This window comes from Mauremys mutica, chromosome 25 (assembly GCF_020497125.1).
Source record: "Mauremys mutica isolate MM-2020 ecotype Southern chromosome 25, ASM2049712v1, whole genome shotgun sequence".
NCBI classification, from domain to species: Eukaryota; Metazoa; Chordata; order Testudines; family Geoemydidae; genus Mauremys; species Mauremys mutica.
This window is the reverse complement of record NC_059096.1, coordinates 15,145,394-15,164,935: the sequence shown is the minus strand read 5'-3', so window position 1 is coordinate 15,164,935 and position 19,542 is coordinate 15,145,394. Positions and strand designations below refer to the sequence as shown.

The 19,542-nt window shown below is 61.2% G+C and overlaps 1 protein-coding gene across 2 annotated transcripts in view; it reads right to left on the bottom strand.

The window, feature by feature from the left end:
- Positions 1-3,057: 3,057 nt before the first annotated feature.
- ITGA2B (integrin subunit alpha 2b) overlaps positions 3,058-19,542 on the bottom strand; it is a 43,949-nt gene continuing 27,464 nt past the window's right edge. For both annotated transcript variants that reach the window (XM_044999761.1, XM_044999762.1), the window contains exons 25-30: positions 15,807-15,959; positions 14,727-14,855; positions 13,070-13,183; positions 11,360-11,461; positions 10,145-10,267; positions 3,058-4,034 (exon numbers count right to left, since the gene is read on the bottom strand). In XM_044999761.1, coding sequence (XP_044855696.1) covers positions 3,939-4,034; positions 10,145-10,267; positions 11,360-11,461; positions 13,070-13,183; positions 14,727-14,855; positions 15,807-15,959 — 717 coding nt within the window. In that variant the 3' untranslated portion in view covers positions 3,058-3,938. The remainder of the gene's footprint in view (positions 4,035-10,144; positions 10,268-11,359; positions 11,462-13,069; positions 13,184-14,726; positions 14,856-15,806; positions 15,960-19,542) is intronic.

Here is a 19,542-nt window from a genome sequence, read left to right as displayed (position 1 = left end):
TGGCTGCCCCCACAGCTCCCCGGCTGTGTCAGTCCGACAGGGACAGACGCTGCTGCTCGCTCTGCTCAGGGCTCAGCCGCTGCCGGTGGCTCTCTCCCCCTCCCTGCTGTGGAGGCGTGGCCAGGCAGCTCTGGCACCGCCCCCTGCAGCTCCCATTGGCTGGGGTTCCCGGCCAATGGGCTGTGAGCCGAGTCCGGGCTGAGGTGAGAGCGCCCCATGTGGCCGATCCCGGCGCACATGGCCTGGTGGAGCTGGCCCCCCCCGGGAGTATTGCTGGAGCCTGGCCCCACGGCCCCTCGAACTCGCCGCCTATGAGCCCGTGTGGCTACACGGGGCCGGCACCTTTCAGCAGTGCTGGGCCGAGGCTTCAGTCATTCACTCTGGTTTAAGGGTCCGCGGGCCGGTCACTCACTGTAACGGTTTCAGAAGGTCTCTCTCTATAAGTCTATAATATAGAACTAAACTGTTGCTGTAGGTAAAGTCAATAAGGATTTTAAAATGTTTAAGAAGCTTCATTTAAAATTCAATTAAAATGCAGAGCCCCCCGGACCGGTGGCCAGGCCCCGGGCAGTGTGAGTGCCGCTGAAAATCAGCTCCCGTGCCGCCTTTGGCACCCATGCCATAGCTTGCCTACCCCTGCCTTATGGCTACAAGGAAAATCTTCCAAAGGTGATGGGCGTCTACCCGACACAGTTCTGTCTGCCTGAGTCTGCAGCCAGCCTGGGACAACAGCTCTAGGAAATGCAGCCGTAACAGTTAAGTCTAATTATGACACCGTCGGAGCCAGATTTTCATGTAACATGGGTGACCAGGGCGTGGTGCACAACCACTGCAAGTGTGTGAGCAACTCAGGGTACGTGCAGCTGAAGCCTGGGCAGGCTGCAGCACCCCAGAGATCTTTGTTCTCCCACTGATGCACCAGTAACTTTACTAGGTAGAAGTTTACCGATCACATTAGGGCCATATCAGCCCCACTCCCAGCATTGGGCCAACCTCATCGTTCTCCTGATTGCTTGTATTGCTACTGATGGGTGTGCATGGACCTGCCTTTGCAGGCTCAGGCCTGGGCCAGCATTTGAAATAAATTGCCCTGAGTTTCAGAAGTACTGAGAACCCTGGAGTTCCCAGAGACATCGGGGAACCGCAGGTGCTCAGCGGCTCTGAAAATCAGGCCCAGAATGACACTGACGCCTCTGCCCTGGGCCAGAGCGCTCTGAGGAAGGAGCGTGGGGCAGAGTAAAGCAACCAGGAGGGTCATGACGGAGGCTGGAACTCTGTCCTCACCTCCCCGCTGTGGGGAAGTCAGGCCTTCAGCCACCCCCTCCCGCCTGCACTGCACGGGCCAGCCCAGGAGCAAGGAACCATGTCACACCTCAGCGCTGGGGGGAGCCGAAGCCCAGAACAGGGACGTAACTTGCCTGACGTCATCCAGTGACTGGTGCCAGGGTGGAGACTAGAAGCCAGATCCTGACTCCAGCTCTGTGCTCTGATCCCCAGAGCCGCCCTTTCCAGATCCGGGGTGGGGGGGACTCTAGCCACGTGCAGGAGACTCAAGGCCATTTATTTTCATTACAGATGTAGACTAAATAAGAGTCCTGGGCACCTTAGAGACTAACAGACGTACTGGAGCATGAGCTTTCGGGGGTGCGTCTGACGAAGTGGGGATTCACCCCCGAAAGCTCCTGCTCCAATACGTCTGTGAGTCTCTAAGGTGCCACAGGACTCTGCTGCTTTCACAGCTCCAGACTAACACGGCTCCCCCTCTGATAATGACATTAATACATTTTCAAGCCGATCGTGTATTAATTCTAATGACCAAGGCCACATTATGCAGGATTCATTTTTGAAAGTTTATACTAAGCGGTGCTCCGGGGTGGGGTGGGGTGGGGGGCAACGTAGACGTTTCACCTGGGCAGCACCAGCCCTGCCCCCCACCCCCATTTCCAGAGGGGCCGAGTACCGGGAGCTGTGACCCCCCCCCCGGTTGCCGGAGGGGCTGAGCACCGGGAGCTGTGACACCCCCCCCCCGGTTTCTGGAGGGGCTGAGCACCGGGAGCTGTGACCCCCCCCCCCAGTTTCTGGAGGGGCTGAGCACCGGGAGCTGGGACCCCCCCCCCGATTTCCGGAGGGGCCGAGCACCGGGAGCTGTGACCCCCCCCTCGGTTGCCGGTGGGGCCGAGCACTGGGAGCTGTGACCCCCCCCCCCCGGTTTCCGGAGGGGCCGCGCACCGGGAGCTGTGACCCCCCCCGGTTGTCTGGGGGGGCCGATCACCGGGAGCTGTGACACCCTCCCCCCCGGTTTCTGGAGGGGCCGAGCACCGGGAGCTGTGACACCTCCCCGGTTTCTGGAGGGGCCGAGCACCGGGAGCTGTGACCCCCCCCCGGGACACCTTTACGCAGAGGCCAGTGGTGAGTGTGCTGGCAGCGGTTGGCCCCTTGGCCTGGACTGGCGGCGGCTTTGCAGAGACAGGAGACAGGTGCCCAGCCCCGTGGCAGCCCAAACCAGGCCTAGGGCAAATCCCACCCCCATCGCTAAGGGGCAGAGCCAGCTGAGCTGACACGCTGCCCCACCCCCATTTCCCCTTGCCCCCCCCTTCGAGCTCTCCCACGCCCCGACTCCATCGCAGCATGCAATGGGGCTGGAAAGTGGTGCCTCCATCCCAGCATGCAGTGGGGCTGGAAAGCGGTGCCTCCGTCCCAGCATGCAGTGGGGCTGGAAAGCGGTGCCTCCGTCCCAGCATGCAGTGGGGCAGGAAAGCGGTGCCTCCGTCCCAGCATGCAGTGGGGCTGGAAAGCGGTGCCTCCATCCCAGCATGCAATGGGGCTGGAAAGCAGTGCCTCCATCCCAGCATGCAGTGGGGGGGGGGTCTGTGCCAAAGGGCTGAGGAAAAGCTGCTGCTCCCCAGGGATGCTGGCGCCACTGCCCTGCACGTGAGGGTCCTACCGCCGCCCCCCCACTCCCATCCAGGAGTCCCCCCCGCTACTCCCACAGCCCATGCACCACGATCACCTGCCCCCCCCCCCGCATGTGGCCAGGAAAGGACGCCCTGCACAGGCTTCTGGGAGCTCGTTTATTGCACAGCAGGAAGCAGCAGGAGGGAGGCTACAATTCCCTGCTCCCCTGGCCGGGAGCGGGGCCCGTGATGCAGGAGCAGTGGGTGGGGAATGGGAGAGGCCCCCCCTGTCTCCCCCAAGGGTGCAGCTGGGGGCTTGGTGCTCTGCCCTGCAAGGGGGGGGGGGCTCGGCAGCTGTTTGACCCCCCCCCAGGGCTGATCAGCCTCTGCAAGAGGTGGAAATCGACGTGGTGCTAGGGGGAGGCAGCCCCAGCTGCCAGGCTCACAGGGCACCCGGCTGCGTGGGGCTGGGCAGCAGGCTCTGCCACGGTGGGCTGGGACCTCAGGGGGTTTCCAACTTCCTCTGAAGCCGTGGGGGTGGATCTGTCTCCTCGTCAATTCCCTGCTCGGTCTCTCCTGGTCTCTGCCAGCTCTGGGCTCAGCACCGGGGGCCTGGGCTGTGCTGGGGGCAGATGAGCTGATCCAACGGCCCCTTCTGGCCTTGGATTCTGTGATGCTGCCTCAGCTCCCCCTTGAGTGCCAGGGGCAGGCCTGAGATCCTGGGGCTGAGCTGTTGGCGTGGCGGGGGCGGGGGGGGGGGAACTTTCCTCTGGCCAGCCCTGCCCGTGCCTGCTCTGGTACCAGGACACAGCCTGCCACAGGGTACGGCCCGGGCCCCTCGGCTGGGAGGGGAGAGCGCTGGGGAGCTCCAGCTGGCGTGGGGCAGGGTGTGCACACTACAGGAAGAGCTGCCTGTCCGGCTGGCTGGCGTAGGCATCAGCTCTGCTTCTCCTTGCTACTGAGGCGCAGGCCCCAGGCATGGGCTGCACGTGCAGGAGGTAGGGACGGGAGCGCAAGGAGGGGACCAGTTTGGGAGGCGCCCCCCTACTGGCCCCTCCCTGTGCATGGCTCCCCCGTCTCATCACTCGTTAGCTCCTCCTGGTCGTCGATGGGCGGCCGGGTTCTCTTGAAAAACCCCATCTGTGAGAGAGGGAAACAGTGACCCCAGACCCCTGCCTAGGCCCCAGATCCCCCAACGACCCCAGCCCCCCAACATGACACACTGTCCCTGAACAGCACCCCCCCAACATCCCCCCAAAGGCCCTTCCAAATGACATGCCTCCCCCAACAACCCCGTCACCCACGTTCCCCCCAACTCCCCCAAACACCTCTCCAACAGCGGCCCCCTGGCAGCAGCAGGCTCAGTGTGCATGAGATCAGGGACCCGGGAAATATGTTTCTCCAGCTGCAGCCCCACAGCTGGAGGCCACATTTCCACTCTCCCGGGGGATGAAAGTTCCTCTGATTGGCTGCCTTCACCACTGCCCCGCCTCCTGGGGAAGAGCAGCCAATCTCCTTCCCCTCTCCTGTGAGCAATGGGGACAGGAGGGTGCCTCTGCCCCTCCCCACACCCACCTGCAGCACCCGCTAATGCAATGTCAATATTTAAAAAGGGCTCTAGAGGTGATCCTGGCAATTACAGACCGGTAAGTCTAACGTCGGTACCGGGCAAATTAGTCGAAACAATAGTAAAGAATAAAATTGTCAGACACAAAGAACATAAATTGTTGGGCAAAAGTCAACATGGTTTCTGTAAAGGGAAATCGTGTCTTACTAATCTATTAGAGTTCTTTGAAGGGGTCAACAAACATGTGGACAAGGGGGACCCGGTGGACATAGTGTACTTAGATTTCCAGAAAGTCTTTGACAAGGTCCCTCGCCAAAGGCTCTTACATAAATTAAGATGTCATGGGATAAAAGGAAAGGTCCTTTTATGGATTGAGAGCTAGTTAAATGACAGGGAACAAAGGGTAGGAATTAATGGTAAATTCTCAGAATGGAGAGGGGTAACTAGTGGTGTTCCTCAAGGGTCAGTCCTAGGACCAATCCTATTCAACTTATTCACAAATGATCTGGAGAAAGGGGTAAACAGTGAGGTGGCAAAGTTTGCAGATGATACTAAACTGCTCAAGATAGTTAAGACCAAAGCAGATTGTGAAGAACTTCAAAAAGATCTCACAAAACTAAGTGATTGGGCAACAAAATGGCAAATGAAATTTAATGTGGATAAATGTAAAGTAATGCACATTGGGAAAAATAACCCCAACTATACATACAGTATGATGGGGGCTAATTTAGCTACAACTAATCAGGAAAAAGATCTTGGAGTCATCGTGGATAGTTCTCTGAAGATGTCCACGCAGTGTGCAGAGGCGGTCAAAAAAGCAAACAGGATGTTAGGAATCATTAAAAAGGGGATAGAGAATAAGGAGAATATATTATTGCCCTTTGTGACAGGGTCAGTCCAGATGGCTACAGGAGAGTGATAGAAGGCAGATATATTAGCCCCAGGTTAAGTAGGTCCCCTTTCCCTGGGTAAGGTAACAGGGAAGGTTCCAGAACAATCAGGAACTTTCTGGAAACAATTAAGGCAGACAGGCTGATTAGAACACCTGCAGCCAATCAAGGCAGGCTAATCAGGGCACCTGGGTTTAAAAAGGACCTCACTTCAGTTTGTGGTGCACGTGTGAGGAGCTGGGAGCAAGAGGCACAAGGAGCTGGGAGTGAGAGGATGTGCTGCTGGAGGACTGAGGAGTACAAGCGTTAACAGACATCAGGAGGAAGGTCCTGTGGTGAGGACAAAGAAGGTGTTTGGAGGAAGCCATGGGGAAGTGGCCCAGGGAATTGTAGCTGTCGTGTAGCTGTTCCAGAAGGCACTCTAGACAGCTGCAGTCCACAGGGCCCTGGGCTGGAACCTGGGGTAGAGGGTGGGCCCGGGTTCCCCCCAAAACCTCCCAACTCCTGATCCAACACAGGAAGATCTGAGGCTAGCAAAATCCGCCAATAAGCGCAGGATCCACCAAGGTAGAGGAGGAACTTTGTCACACCTTATATAAATCGATGGTACGCCCACATCTTGAATACTGCGTACAGATGTGGTCTCCTCATCTCAGAAAAGATATACTGGCATTAGAAAAGGTTCGGAGAAGGGCAACTAAAATGATTAGGGGTTTGGAATGGGTCCCATATGAGAAGAGATTAAAGAGGCTAGGACTTTTCATCTTGGAAAAGCCCTGGCGATGCCCAAAGGGGCTGATATCCTCCAGGAGCTCCCCACCCTTCAAGACAGAGTGTTGTAGCTCACGACAGAGAACCAGGCTCTGCACAGGCAGTGGGACAATGTGTACAGTGGGGTGCTGAGAGCCATTGACCCAAACTGTAAACCCTGCATATGCTGGAAACCACATCCCAGGCACAGCAAGCACTCCCCACACCCTGAGCTCCTGGTCCGCCTCGGTGTTGCAGAGAAGCTCACCGAATCCCACCACAGTGGGAACTGGTGGATTCTGGGGCAGTGGACAAAGGAGCCCATCCAGTTCAATCAAAGATGGTCCTCGACCTAGTGGGAACTATAGATGGCTCCTGTCATTGGGCCAGTGACACAGGCAACGGTACCTCTGGAAGTTGCCATTTGGGACCATCGGCCCTCCTCCAGTTTGGGACGATCTGCTCACCACACTTCCCATAATCCTTGGCATTTCATGGCTGTTGGCTCATGACCCACACATTCTTTGGCAATAGCACCAAGTTAGCTTCTGCTCCTAGTTCTTCCAGCACGTCTGTCTGCGTGCGTCATCTGACAAGCCCCAGAAACCAGACACACCCCGGCCCTGGCCACGGGTCAGGTGGGACCAGCACCAGAGTTGGCTTTGGCACTGTTCCCCAAGCACAGCGACTGCTGTGACATCTTCAAGAAGAACACCTCTGACACTGCACCGCATCCTGGGATTATAACTGCTCCACTGAGCTGCACCCAGGGGCCACGATGCCATTTGGCCATATCTACGTGATGTAGTAGCGCAGGTCAGCCAGCTCAGGTTCTGATCTCCAGGAGAACCCAGCCAAGGGTTTCATATGGCCATCTACCTCTCCTGCCAGGGCCCTATTCTGTTTGTTAATAAGAAAGGAACCATGCGCCTATGTGTGGATTACCGGTCCTCAATCAGGTTACTCCTTCCACTCATCCCAGAACTACTGGCCTGTGTACAATCAACCCAAGTATTCAAGAAACTCAACCTACGGGGGGCTACAACCTGGTTCGGATCCACTGGGATGAGTGAAAGACTGCTTTTTGAACCCAGTACAGACACTACGAATACCTGCTCATACCATTTGGCCTCACAAACGTCCCTGCAAATTGCAGCTCTTAGTGAATGAGGTCTTCCATGGCATTCGAGACTAGTACATCACAGTCCACCTAAATGAGATCCCCGTCTTCTCTGAGGATCCTGGGCAACATACCCAGCATGCCCGGTTCGTCCTGGAACAGCTCTGCCAACACAGCCTGTATGCAAAGCTGGAAATCAGCAGCTTTGATCAGTGCTCTGTGACGTTTCTGGGCTACATCTTGTCCCCCAAGGGCCTCCAAATGGACCCCAAGAAGGTGGGGCAGTATCAACCTGGGCACTCCCACAAAACATCAAGGTGCTGCAATGCTTCCTGGATTTCACTAACTTTTATAGATGCTTCATCTCTGGGTTTTCAGGCGACATTGCCCCATTGACAGTGCTTCTCTGCAAAAATACCACCTTCACCTGGGCTTTGGCGGCCGCACACAAGCATTCGACCGGCTCAAGATGACCTTTGCCAGTTCCCCGACACTGGTCCATCCCGACTAATCCTGACTGATGCCTCCAATGTGGCAATTGGGGCCCTACTCTCTCAAAGACATGGTCCCCAGCAGCATCTCCACTCTTGTGCCTGCTATTCACGGACGCTCACTCCAGCCGAACACAATTACAAAACTCCACATAAGTTGCTTCTAGCCATCCAAGCGACCTTCGTAGAGTGGTGCCACTATCTGGAGGGTGCACAGTACCCAGTACAGGGCTACAGGAACCTAAAAACTTGGAGTATCTCCGCTGAGCCAAAGCATTGAACCAGAGGCAGCTTTGCTGGGCCCTGTTCTTCCCACACTTCAATTTCACCATCACGTACACCCAAAGACCCAGACCAAGACTGCCGATGCTTTGTCCCAAAGAGAGGATTATCTCACCATCCAGGAGTCCCCACACGATTTTAAGCCCCGGAACTTCCTGGATGCCACAGTTCCCCCAGGCCTCATGTCACTGATCCACTCAGCCACGGGGAAGGTGCCCTCTCACGAGGAACTCAAGACAGCAGGCCGGGGCCAACACTAGGTCCAGGATGGCTTGCTCTGTGTCAAGGGCTGCTTGTATGTTCCACCAGGCCCCCCAGGTTGAGGTTCTGCGGCTCTGTCTTGACTCGCCACTAGCAGGCCACCTGGGGCACCTCGAGACTCTCCGCTTGGCCACCCATTCCTCTGGTGGCCCCAAGCGCACACTACAGTCCACTTGACTGTTGATTGCTGTGAGACATGCACCCACACCAAGACGCTGCGCTCGAAACCCCTCGGCACCCTACTGCCTTCTGAGACCCCGTCTGGACCCTGGTGGCCATTGCCCTGGACTTCACAGCTGAGCTGCCCATGTCTAAGGGGCACACTGGAGTTCTCACCAGTTGACAAAAATGGCCCATGGCATCCCCATTGTGCACCTGCCCTCTGCAGAACAGACGGCCCAGCTCCCGGTGACTCGTATCCTTTGCCTTCATGGGCTCCTGGAGAGCAGCACAAGTGATTGGGGTCCACAGTTTGTGTCGCGGTTTTGCTTGGGGTCTGCACTTGCACATCCACTGCCTCTCCCCACAAACTGACGGTCAGGCCACGTGAGGGAATCAACTGTTAGAACAATGCGTGTGCTGCTTCATGAATTTCCACCAGGACAAATGGTCGAGCCTCCTGTCCCGAGCAGAGTTTGCTTACAGCAATGCCAGCCACGTCTCCGTTGGGCAGAGTCCATTCTGTGCCATCTGTGGCTTCCACCCCCATTTCCACTCAGCCATACCCAACAACTCCACCAATCCTGCAGCCACTGTCAGGGTGCAGTAGATCCAAGGGGTCCCACCCGGACAAGGCCGAGGAGAACTAAAAGTGGTATGCTGACCACTGGCGTCAGGAAGGCCCGGCATTCACCGCCGGGCAAAAAGTGTCACTCTCAGCCCTAAACCTCCACACCAGCATGTTGTAAACTGGACTCCCGATCCCTTGAGCCACATTCCATCAGCCGGCCAATCAACCCAGCGCGTGGGACGCGTCAGTTACCCAGATCCCTCCCAGTACACCCAGGCTTTCATGTATCCTCACAGAAACCCTTTCGCTCACCAGGCTCTCTGGTGTGGGTCCAAGGACATGAGGAGGATGCGGTCCATGAGATACTGGACTTCAAAAACAGACACAGCTCTCTCTGGTGCCTCAGAGCGGGGTTGGGCTGTGGCCCAGAAGAGCAATTCTGGGAGCCCACAGCCCAAGTCCATGCCCACAACCTGCCTTCGCTGCTGCCACTCCCAGCCAGCAGGAGGCACCCCTATAAGGGGGGAGGGGACGTAAGACCCTGCAGATCTAGTACTAAGGGCTGCAGAGCTACCAGGCAGCCAGCATCTCCGGACTGTCACCCAGCAGCAGCAACCAGCCTGCGTGCTGCTGCCCACGACCTGCTGTGGACACTGACCATGGGCAGTCTTGCCTGAAGGGGTCTGACAGGCAGCAGCCTCATGGCTCCTGATTGGCTCCGCGGCCTGTAGAAACCCAGCCTGGATCTCCTGTAGCTGCCACACCCCTCTCTGCTCCCAAACTCCTGGCTCTGGCCTCGCCTCCTGACACCTGACTCAGCCCCTGGCCTGGAACCTGACGACGGACTTCTTGGCTACCCCCAGGTTCAGGTTCACAGAATCATAGATTATCAGGGTTATTAGGGACCTCAGGAGATCACCTAGTCCAACCTCCTGCTCAAAGCAGGACCAATCCCTAAATGGCCCCCTCAAGGACTGAACTCACAACCCTGGGTTTAGCAGGCCAATGCTCAAACCACTGAGCTATCCCTCCCCGCAAGGGGAGCTCCTGCTCTGCCCGTGTGGGGATCCTGATGCCAGGAGCCCCCCGGCTTTGGCTGGACTAATCTGCCCGGGAAGGGCTCCGTTCTGGCAGCTAGCACGAGCCCTGGCAGCCTCACCTTCCACAGGGCGCAGATGAAGAGGGCCAGGAGCAGGAGCCCGGCCAGCACAGCCAGCACCACCCACCAGGTGGGAATCTCCTTCTCCGCATCCGGGCTCACCCGCACCACCTCCGTGTGGACCTGGGGAGGGACAACTGGGTCAGTGCCCCACCAAGGGGGGAGAGAGACGGGGCCAGGAGGGGTCTGGGGGAAGGGCTGACCCCTCACCTCAGGGTGGGAGCTGCAAGGGTGGTGCCCCACCAACCCAAGTGACCCCAGTTACCATGACAACAGGCTGCCCCCCACCCCCGGCCAGCTCAGCAGGGGGCTCAAGGTGTCTGTTCCCCACCTCAGACCTCACGTGCGGTCTGGTACCAGGCGCCCCATGGTGCCGCTCTCTGGGCCAGGGAGCTGCAGCCGGTGCTGGACGGGGTGCTCTCGCCCACACCCACCGTGCCCTGGGGCCGGCCCGAGGCGCTGGCTGCGGGCTCTGCCGGGGCACCGTGCCCTGGGGCCGGCCCGAGGCGCTGGCTGCGGGTTCTGCCGGGGCACCGTGCCCTGGGGCCGGCCCGAGGCGCTGGCTGCGGGCTCTGCCGGGGCACCGTGCCCTGGGGCCGGCCCGAGGCGCTGGCTGCGGGCTCTGCCGGGGCACCGTGCCCTGGGGCCGGCCCGAGGCGCTGGCTGCGGGTTCTGCCCGGGCACCGTGCCCTGGGGCAGAGCCCGAGGCGCTGGCTGCGGGCTCTGCCGGGGCACCGTGCCCTGGGGCCGGCCCGAGGCGCTGGCTGCGGGCTCTGCCCGGGCACCGTGCCCTGGGGCCGGCCCGAGGCGCTGGCTGCGGGCTCTGCCCGGGCACCGTGCCCTGGGGCCAGCCCGAGGCGTTGGCTGCGGGCTCTGCCCGGGCACTGTGCCCTGGGGCCAGCCCGAGGCGTTGGCTGCGGGCTCTGCCCGGGCACCGTGCCCTGGGTCTGCTTGGCTTGGCTCTCCCCACCCACAGGAGCGCCCCGTCACTGCCAGCACCCCCCAGGCCCTGGCCACGCTCCGGGGGGCTGTGACTCTCAGTCTCTGCTTCGGTCTCTTCCTGCCAGAAGCCAGGTCCTGAGCCAGGGCCATCAGGCCAATCGGTGTATGGGGGCACCAGCAAGGCGCTGCAGGGCTAACAGAACCAGCCCCCCACAGGCAAGGGGGCCACAGGTGGCTCCTCCCAGTGGCCGTGGCCCCTCCCCAAGGACGTACCGTGGCGTGTCCGCTGGGCAGCACTTCGGGCTGGATGCGGTAGGGCATGGCGGAGACGTTGAACCAGGCCTGCGACTGGATGCTGAACTGGTCATGGGGCCGCTGTGCGGGAGAGAGCCCCAGGGGGCAGCAGGAGGGGCTCAGCACTCACTGGCAGGGCTGTCGTGCTGGGGCCGTGCCCGGGCCTGCAGTGACTGGCCGTGCCGGTGAGGGGCTGAATGCCCTGCGTGGGCGCTTTGGGCACTGGCAGGCAGGATCAGGGGTGGGCTGATCCCAGAGCAGGGGCATGAGGGAGATGTGATGACACACTGGACTCCACCGCCCCCCAGCCGGGCCCCACTGCCCTCTGCTCTTCTGTGGGGCCGTGAGACCCCAAGGGAAGCAGGGCAGCTGGGCCTCTGCCCATCCAAAGGGAGATGACGGGGCATCTCCAAGCTCCATCCCCTGGAGCTGCAGCCCAGCGTGTCCTGCCCTGCAGGGAGCCCGGACTCCTGGGTTCTATCCCCAGCTCAGTGACGGACTCGCTGTGTGAACTTGGGCCAGTCACCCAAACCTGGTCCCTGGGGCCTGCAGTTGGAATGATGGGTGCTAGCGCTCCTGAAAATCCGGCCTGTCACTGCTCGGTGACCCCGAGCCTCCAGCCTCTGCCGCAGGGCACCTGACAAAGCAGGTGTGTGCAGCACGTCTGGCCCTGCGATGACCAGGAGACCAGAGCTCGGGATGCTGCACTGCCGGGGCGGGGCTCACGCTGTTAGGCGGGCCCTTCCCAGAGGGGTGGGAGGGATCCCAGAGCATCCGCTCCCTGGGACAAACCACTCGGGGATTGGAGCCCCACTCTGCTCACCCCCTCAATCTGGGGAGATCCCAGCACAGTTCAAGGGCTGCCCAAACCCACTCAAGTGGAACGCCACGGCCCGTACACACAGGGCCAAAGTCGCTGTGCACTAATGCCCTGTGCAGTACAGTGCAGCCCTGCTGTGCGCAGACAGCCCTTGGGGGGGTCGGCGGGCGGGCAGGGGGACCTCACTCACCCCCCTGGGGGGGACAGATGGGCAGACCGGGGGACTCCACTCGCCCTGGGGAGGGGATGGGGAATGGAGGAACGGACAAGGAGACCCCCTCACCCAGAGGGGACACATGGGTGGGCTGCAGGGGGGAAACCCCACTTGCCCCTACGGGGAGGATGGATGGGTGGGCAGGGGGAACCCCACACACCCCTGCGGAGGTGGCTGGGGGGGCAGGGGGACCCTGCTCACATCAGGGCTCTGAGCTCAGCACTAATTGAATTTTTGGGTTGGGAGCCAAACTGGAAAAAAAGGGGTGGGGGGGGAGGAGCTTTGCGCTGAAGGGAAGCTGAAGATTTGGCGGTTTCTGACCAAAATGAAAACCCCACGACAGTTCATTTGGGAAACACCAGCCCAGGGGTTTCCAACCCCAAATCTCCTCCAGGGCTCCAGGCTCCGTCCGGCCTCCCGGGCTTTCCCTAGAGCTTCCCGGAGCAGAGAGCCTGCCAGCCCTGAGAGGCCGGGCACCCGCCAGTGCTCCGGGGGCTGGAGGGCTCCCTGCGCGGAGGTGTGGACCTGGAAATATCGGCAGGTGTCCAAGGGACTCTCGCCTTGGCCTGGTCAAATCTGCACCAGGGTCGACAAAACCTGTCACGTCAGCGAATGGGCGAGTGGCTGGGAAAATTCTGACCGACCGCGTCCCCACCTTCCTGACGCTCTGCATCCACAGGACGGAGTGGACAGTCACCATGACCCGCTGGTCCCTCTCCAGCATCTCCACCTTGCACAGCACGGCCACACAGGACTGGCTGCTGCAGTTCTGCCACAAGACAGAGTGAGTCAGCCCTGCGCCCCGACCCCCTGCCCCCACGACACCTGCAGGGTTTGGATCCAGAGCCTGGGGGTGGGGGTTAATTTGTCCCCATGTGATGTTACTGACATAATCTGGGACCGTAGAAATTATTGTTGCAACCACTGTTATATATTTGCACCAAATATTGTGCCAAGGTTGTCATGTCAGGTGTCTGTGGAAAGGTTCTGCTTTGCTGTCTGGATGCATCATTTGTGTAGCTGAAGTTATGACTATTGGCTCTGTACTTGTACCTCAGTGTGTTTTGATTCTCAAGTAGCCTTAGTAAAGCATTTGGTCAGCTTTGTGAGAAAGGAATTTGCAAGTTAAGTGCCCAGTCAAGAAACACTTAACTGACAATAGACCTTGGGAGACTCAGTTCACATAAGAAGTCTTCCTGGGGACGTTCAAGATAGCCTGTAGGCAATGGCTGTCACCTGTAAAGCACTGAGTCATGGACATGTGACTTGCCCATGTGACTCCAAACTCCATTTTGCTGTAATTTTCCACAGTAAGAACAAAGAGATGTTCTTACTAAAAAGGCCTCATCTCCATCTTGTCTTCAATCCTGCTTCTAACCTCTGGAGGGACTTTGCTACAAACTGAAGCTTTGAACAAAGGACTGAATGACCCATCCCAGCGGGGGATGTTCCAGAGACTTGATTTAAACCTGCAGTTTATTCTATCACTGCTACAAGCCTGAACCAAGAACTTTGCCATCACTGTATGTAATTGATTCCACTTAACCAATCCTAGCTCTCAGCTTTATCTTTTTCTTTTTATGAATAAACCTTTAGATTTTAGATTCTAAAGAATTGGCAACAGCGTGATTTGTGGGTAAGATCTGATTTGTAGATTGACCTGGGTCTGGGGCTTGTTCCTTTGGGATCGGGAGAACCATTTTTCTTTCACTGGGGTATTGGTTTTCATAACCATTCGTCTCCATAACGAGTGGCGCTGGTGGTGATACTGTGAAACTGGAGTGTCTAAGGGAATTGCTTGTGTGACTTGTGGTGTGTAGCCAGTGGGGTAAAACCACAGTCCTCTCTGGCTGGCTGGTTTGCTTTGCCTTGGGCTGTAATTGCCCTGCTTGAAGCAATTTGTCCTGAACTGGCACTCACAGCTGGATCCCACCAGAACCACCCAGCTCCAGAGCAGATGTGGGGCAGGGCAGGAGGGAAGAAGATGCCGGCCCAGCGGGTGTGTGGCCGCTCGGGGAGCAGGCACGGAGCTGTCTCCCTTGACAGCGCAGTCCATACTGCCCACAGAGTCTGCCTGGTCTCCCAGCCATGCCCTGGCTGCAGGCCCTAAACTGCTATCTGACCTAGAGCCCCCCCTAGTGGGGGGATCCCTCCCCATCCCCCCTTTGCAGCCACCCTGTGTGTGTAACAGGGAGGCTAAAGCCCTGGGGACACTGCCTTCCCCTCACCAGGGGCTCTCTGCTCCCCCCAGATTGTCTCTGCACAGTGCTGGGCCTGGGTCTCCTGGCAGACACCCCCCCCCTTCTCCTTACCACCAGGGTGGGCTCCCTGAGCGTGCCTGGGCCTGCCTCGGCCTTGTCTGCCTCCCGTCGCTCCCGCCTGTGGACCAGCTGGTAGCTCATGTTGTGGCCAGGGGAGGCCGTTGGTTTCTGGCCCTCCAGCTGGAACAAGAGGGGACAGGCCTCATCTCCACATCCCAGTGCCACAGGGCTGGGCCCTAGGGACCAGCCTCCGTACCAAACCAGCTTCGGGATTTCTCAGTCCCCCTCGGCCCCTCCACACCAGCCCAGCACTCCTGGCAGCCGGGGCAGACCCCCCAGACGCTGCCCAGTGGAACCAGTTCTTGGGGAGCTTTGATATTTGGAAATTTCCTTCAAACTGGAAATTGCAAACGAGTTCGCTTAGGAAACACCAGCCCTGGGTTTCCAGGCCAGACTCTGCTCCCAGGGCCCCGCAGCTCGGGACTAAAACTGATGGGAAGGGATCACAGCTGCTGTTCAGTGGTGAGCAGCAGGGAAAGTAAGAAGACTCATGGCCATCTATTTCTGTCAGCAGCTGGCACGCGGACTGCCCCAGGGCTGGGGGCCCCACGGCTACCCCAGAGCTGCAAGCCTGGACTCCCAACCGACCCGCCGGGAAACCGCCTGCTTTCTGTGGAAATGCAGCCTCCAACTAAACTCTGCTTCCCCGGAAACCTCCGACCGGCTCCACTCAGGGCTCCCGCCCTGCAGCTTGGTGGAGCTGGGCCAGCTCTGCTCCCAGCACAACTGCACATGGACAGTGCAGCCCCACAGGCTGGCAGCTGGCTGGGACAGCGGGACGGGAGCCGCTTTGCCTGCCGGCACCTGGGAAGATCCCACATCAGAGCCTGGCAGGTGCACTCCGACCACATGCTCCATCTCACCCGTCACCCCCTCCCTTTGGGCCCCATGCAGCCTGCGCTGCCCCCAGCTCCCATCCACTCTGGCTCATGGAGGGACAGGTGCCTGGCAGCAGAGCTGGGATGGTGACGAGGGGCCTTTCTGCTAGTGCTGGAGCTGGCAGAGCAGGGGCTCACGGCCTGGTAGCAGCCGCCCCACCCCCCTGCCGGTGCTGCAGATCCCCGCTCCTACCCCCAGAGGGTTGAGCCCCGTGGGGCTGGAGCAGTTGATCCTCCCCTCTGTGCTGAGCTCCATCATGTACAGCAAGAAGTCGCCCTGGAACTGGTTGGGGAACTCCACCCGCAGCTCCGCTTGGCTCACGGTGCCAGGGCCCTGGTTGTGCAGCTTGGGGAGGAGAGGAGAGGGGAGTAATGCTGGGTGGGGAGGGGGGCGCCGCGCTGGAGGGAGGCAGCGGGAGGAAGGGGGGAGACAGGAGTTGGGGGGTTGCCTCCTGGTTCTCTAACAGGCTCGGTCCCCACCAAAGTTAGGGGGCGTCTACACTGTAAACCAGCCCTGGCAGCGAGTCTCAGGCTCCCGCTCGGGGGCTACATGTACAGACGCTGCTCCAGACCCCTAATCGTTTCCGTTGCCCTCGTCTGAACCGTGTCCAATTCCAATAGTTTTTTTCGAGATGGGGTGACCACATCTGCACGCCGTGGTCCAGGTGTGGGCGTCCCATGGATTTCTATCCAGGCAATAGGACATAGATCCTAGTAAGAGAATGGTGCAGGGTGGGGTCATTAACCTGTTAGCAAGGGGAGCCAGCTTATCAGCTGGGGGCTGTTAACCGGGAGGAGGAAGCGGGGGTCTAGAAACCCAGAGTCCCAGCGAGGTGACTCCTCCCTCCCCCGCTCACCTGAGCCTAGGAGGACGCTGACGCTTGGGAAAAGCCTGAGGGGGCTGGGATGTGACACTGTAAATACAGTGCTGGGGGGCGGGGGGGCTGGACATACAGGTGATGGGGGGAGAGCGGCTTGCAACAAGGCAGCCAGGGAGAGGGGGCGCGCCTGGGCCAGCTCCCCAGCACTGGCAGTGCCGAATGGAGCACGTGAGGGCAGTATGGAACAGAGTGCATGTGGGGGGGGTGTACCTGCGTGTGCATGCACATGTGTGGGTGGACACGTGTTTGTGTACCAGCATGTATGGGTGTGGGTGTACCGGTGAATGTGTGGGTTCACTAGCATGTGTAGATGTACCAGCATGTGTGCATGCAGGGAGGGGAAGTGTACCAGCATCCACAGGTGTGTGTGTACCAGTGCACATGTGTGGGGATCCACACGTGTCAGTGTACAATGGGTGGGCATGGGGCTACATGTGTGTGTGGATGTGTACCTGTGTGTGTGTGTGTGTGACCGTACCAGCGTGTGTGCGGGGGGGTGCACAGGTGGGAGCATACCAGTGCGTGTGCAGGGGGGGGTGCCCAGGTGGGAGCGTACCAGCGCGTGTGCAGGGAGGTGCCCAGGTGGGAGCGTACCAGCGCGTGTGTGTGGGGGGGTGCCCAGGTGGAAGTGTACCAGCGCGTGTGCGGGGGAGGTGCCCAGGTGGGAGCGTACCAGCGCGTGTGTGTGTGGGGGTGCCCAGGAGGGAGTGTACCAGCGCGTGTGCGGGGGGGGTGCGCAGGTGGGAGCGTACCAGCGCGTGTGCGGGGGGGGTGCACAGGTGGGAGCGTACCAGCACGTGTGCGGGGGGGGTGCCCAGGTGGGAGCGTACCAGCGCGTGTGCGGGGAGGTGCCCAGGTGGGAGCGTACCAGCGTGTGTGCGGGGGGGTGCGCAGGTGGGAGCATACCAGCACGTGTGCGGGGGGGGTGCGCAGGTGGGAGCGAACCAGCGTGTGTGCGGGTGCGTGCGCAGGTGGGAGCGTACCAGCACGTGTGCGGGGGGGGGCCCAGGTGGGAGCGTACCAGCGGGTGTGCGGGGGGGGGGTGTGCCCAGGTGGGAGCGTACCAGCGCGTGTGCGGGGGGGGTGCACAGGTGGGAGCGTACCAGCACGTGTGCGGGGGGGGGTGCCCAGGTGGGAGCGTACCAGCGCGTGTGCGGGGAGGTGCCCAGGTGGGAGCGTACCAGCGTGTGTGCGGGGGGGTGGGCAGGGGGGAGCGGAACAGCACGTGTGCGGGGGGGGTGCGCAGCCGGGCGCGTACCCGCGTGTGGGCGGGGGGGTGCGCAGGTGGGAGCGTACCAGCACGTGTGCGGGGGGGGGCCCAGGTGGGAGCGTACCAGCGTGTGTGCGGGGGGTGTGTGTGCCCAGGTGGGAGCGTACCAGCGCGTGTGCGGGGGGGGTGTGTGCCCAGGTGGGAGCGTACCAGCGCGTGTGCGGGGGGGGGGTGCCCAGGTGGGAGCGTACCAGCGCGTGTGCAGGGAGGTGCCCAGGTGGGAGCGTACCAGCGTGTGTGCGGGGGGGTGCGCAGGTGGGAGCGTACCAGCGCGTGTGTGGGGGGGGTGCACAGGTGGGAGCGTACCAGCGCGTGTGCGGGGGGGGGTGCCAAGGTGGGAGCGTACCAGCGTGTGTGCAGGGAGGTGCCCAGGTGGGAGCGTACCAGCGTGTGTGCGGGGGGGTGCGCAGGTGGGAGCGTACCAGCGTGTGTGCGGGGGAGGTGTGTGCCCAGGTGGGAGCGTACCAGCGCGTGTGCGGGGGGGGCTGCCCAGGTGGGAGCGTACCAGCGCGTGTGCGGGGGGTGCCCAGGTGGGAGCGTACCAGCGCATGTGGGGGGGGGTGCCCAGGTGGGAGCGTACCAGCGCGTGTGCGGGGGGGTGCCCAGGTGGGAGCGTACCAGCGTGTGTGCGGGGGGGTGCCCAGGTGGGAGCGTACCAGCGCGTGTGGAGGGGGGGGTGCCCAGGCGGGAGCGTACCAGCGCGTGTGCGGGGAGAGGGGGTGCCCAGGCGGGAGCGTACCAGCGCGTGTGCGGGGGGGTGCCCAGGTGGGAGCGTACCAGCGCGTGTGCGGGGGGGTGCCCAGGTGGGAGCGTACCAGCGCGTGTGCGGGGGGGTGCCCAGGTGGGAGCGTACCAGCGCGTGTGGAGGGGGGGGTGCCCAGGTGGGAGCGTACCAGCGCGTGTGGTGGGGGGGGTGCCCAGGTGGGAGCGTACCAGCGCGTGTGCGGGGGGGTGCCCAGGTGGGAGCGTACCAGCGCGTGTGCGGGGGGGGGCCCAGGTGGGAGCGTACCAGCGCGTGTGCGGGGGGGGTGCACAGGTGGGAGCGTACCAGCACGTGTGCAGGGGGGGGGTGCCCAGGTGGGAGCGTACCAGCGCGTGTGCGGGGAGGTGCCCAGGTGGGAGCGTACCAGCGTGTGTGCGGGGGGGTGCGCAGGTGGGAGCGTACCAGCACGTGTGCGGGGGGGGGTGCGCACGTGGGAGCGTACCAGCGTGTGTGCGGGGGGGTGCGCAGGTGGGAGCGTACCAGCACGTGTGCGGGGGGGGGGTGCGCAGGTGGGAGCGTACCAGCGTGTGTGCGGGGGGGTGCGCAGGTGGGAGCGTACCAGCACGTGTGCGGGGGGGGGCCCAGGGGGGAGCGTACCAGCGCGTGTGCGGGGGGGGCTGCCCAGGTGGGAGCGTACCAGCGCGTGTGCGGGGGGGTGCCCAGGTGGGAGCGTACCAGCGCGTGTGGAGGGGGGGGTGCCCAGGTGGGAGCGTACCAGCGCGTGTGCGGGGGGGTGCGCAGGTGGGAGCGTACCAGCGCGTGTGCGGGGGGGTGCCCAGGTGGGAGCGTACCAGCGTGTGTGCGGGGGGGTGCCCAGGTGGGAGTGTACCAGCGCATGTGTGTGTGCGTGTGTGTGCAGGAGGCTGACACGTGGTCTCTGGGAGCTGTCATGACCCCTGGTTGATCACCCCATTCCGAGCTGGCGCGGTGGGGCACAGGGGTGCCAGGGCCACCTTGCACAGGCCCAGCCTTGCCGTCAGCTCTCCCGGGCCATTCACGTGCCTCCCCAGTGCCC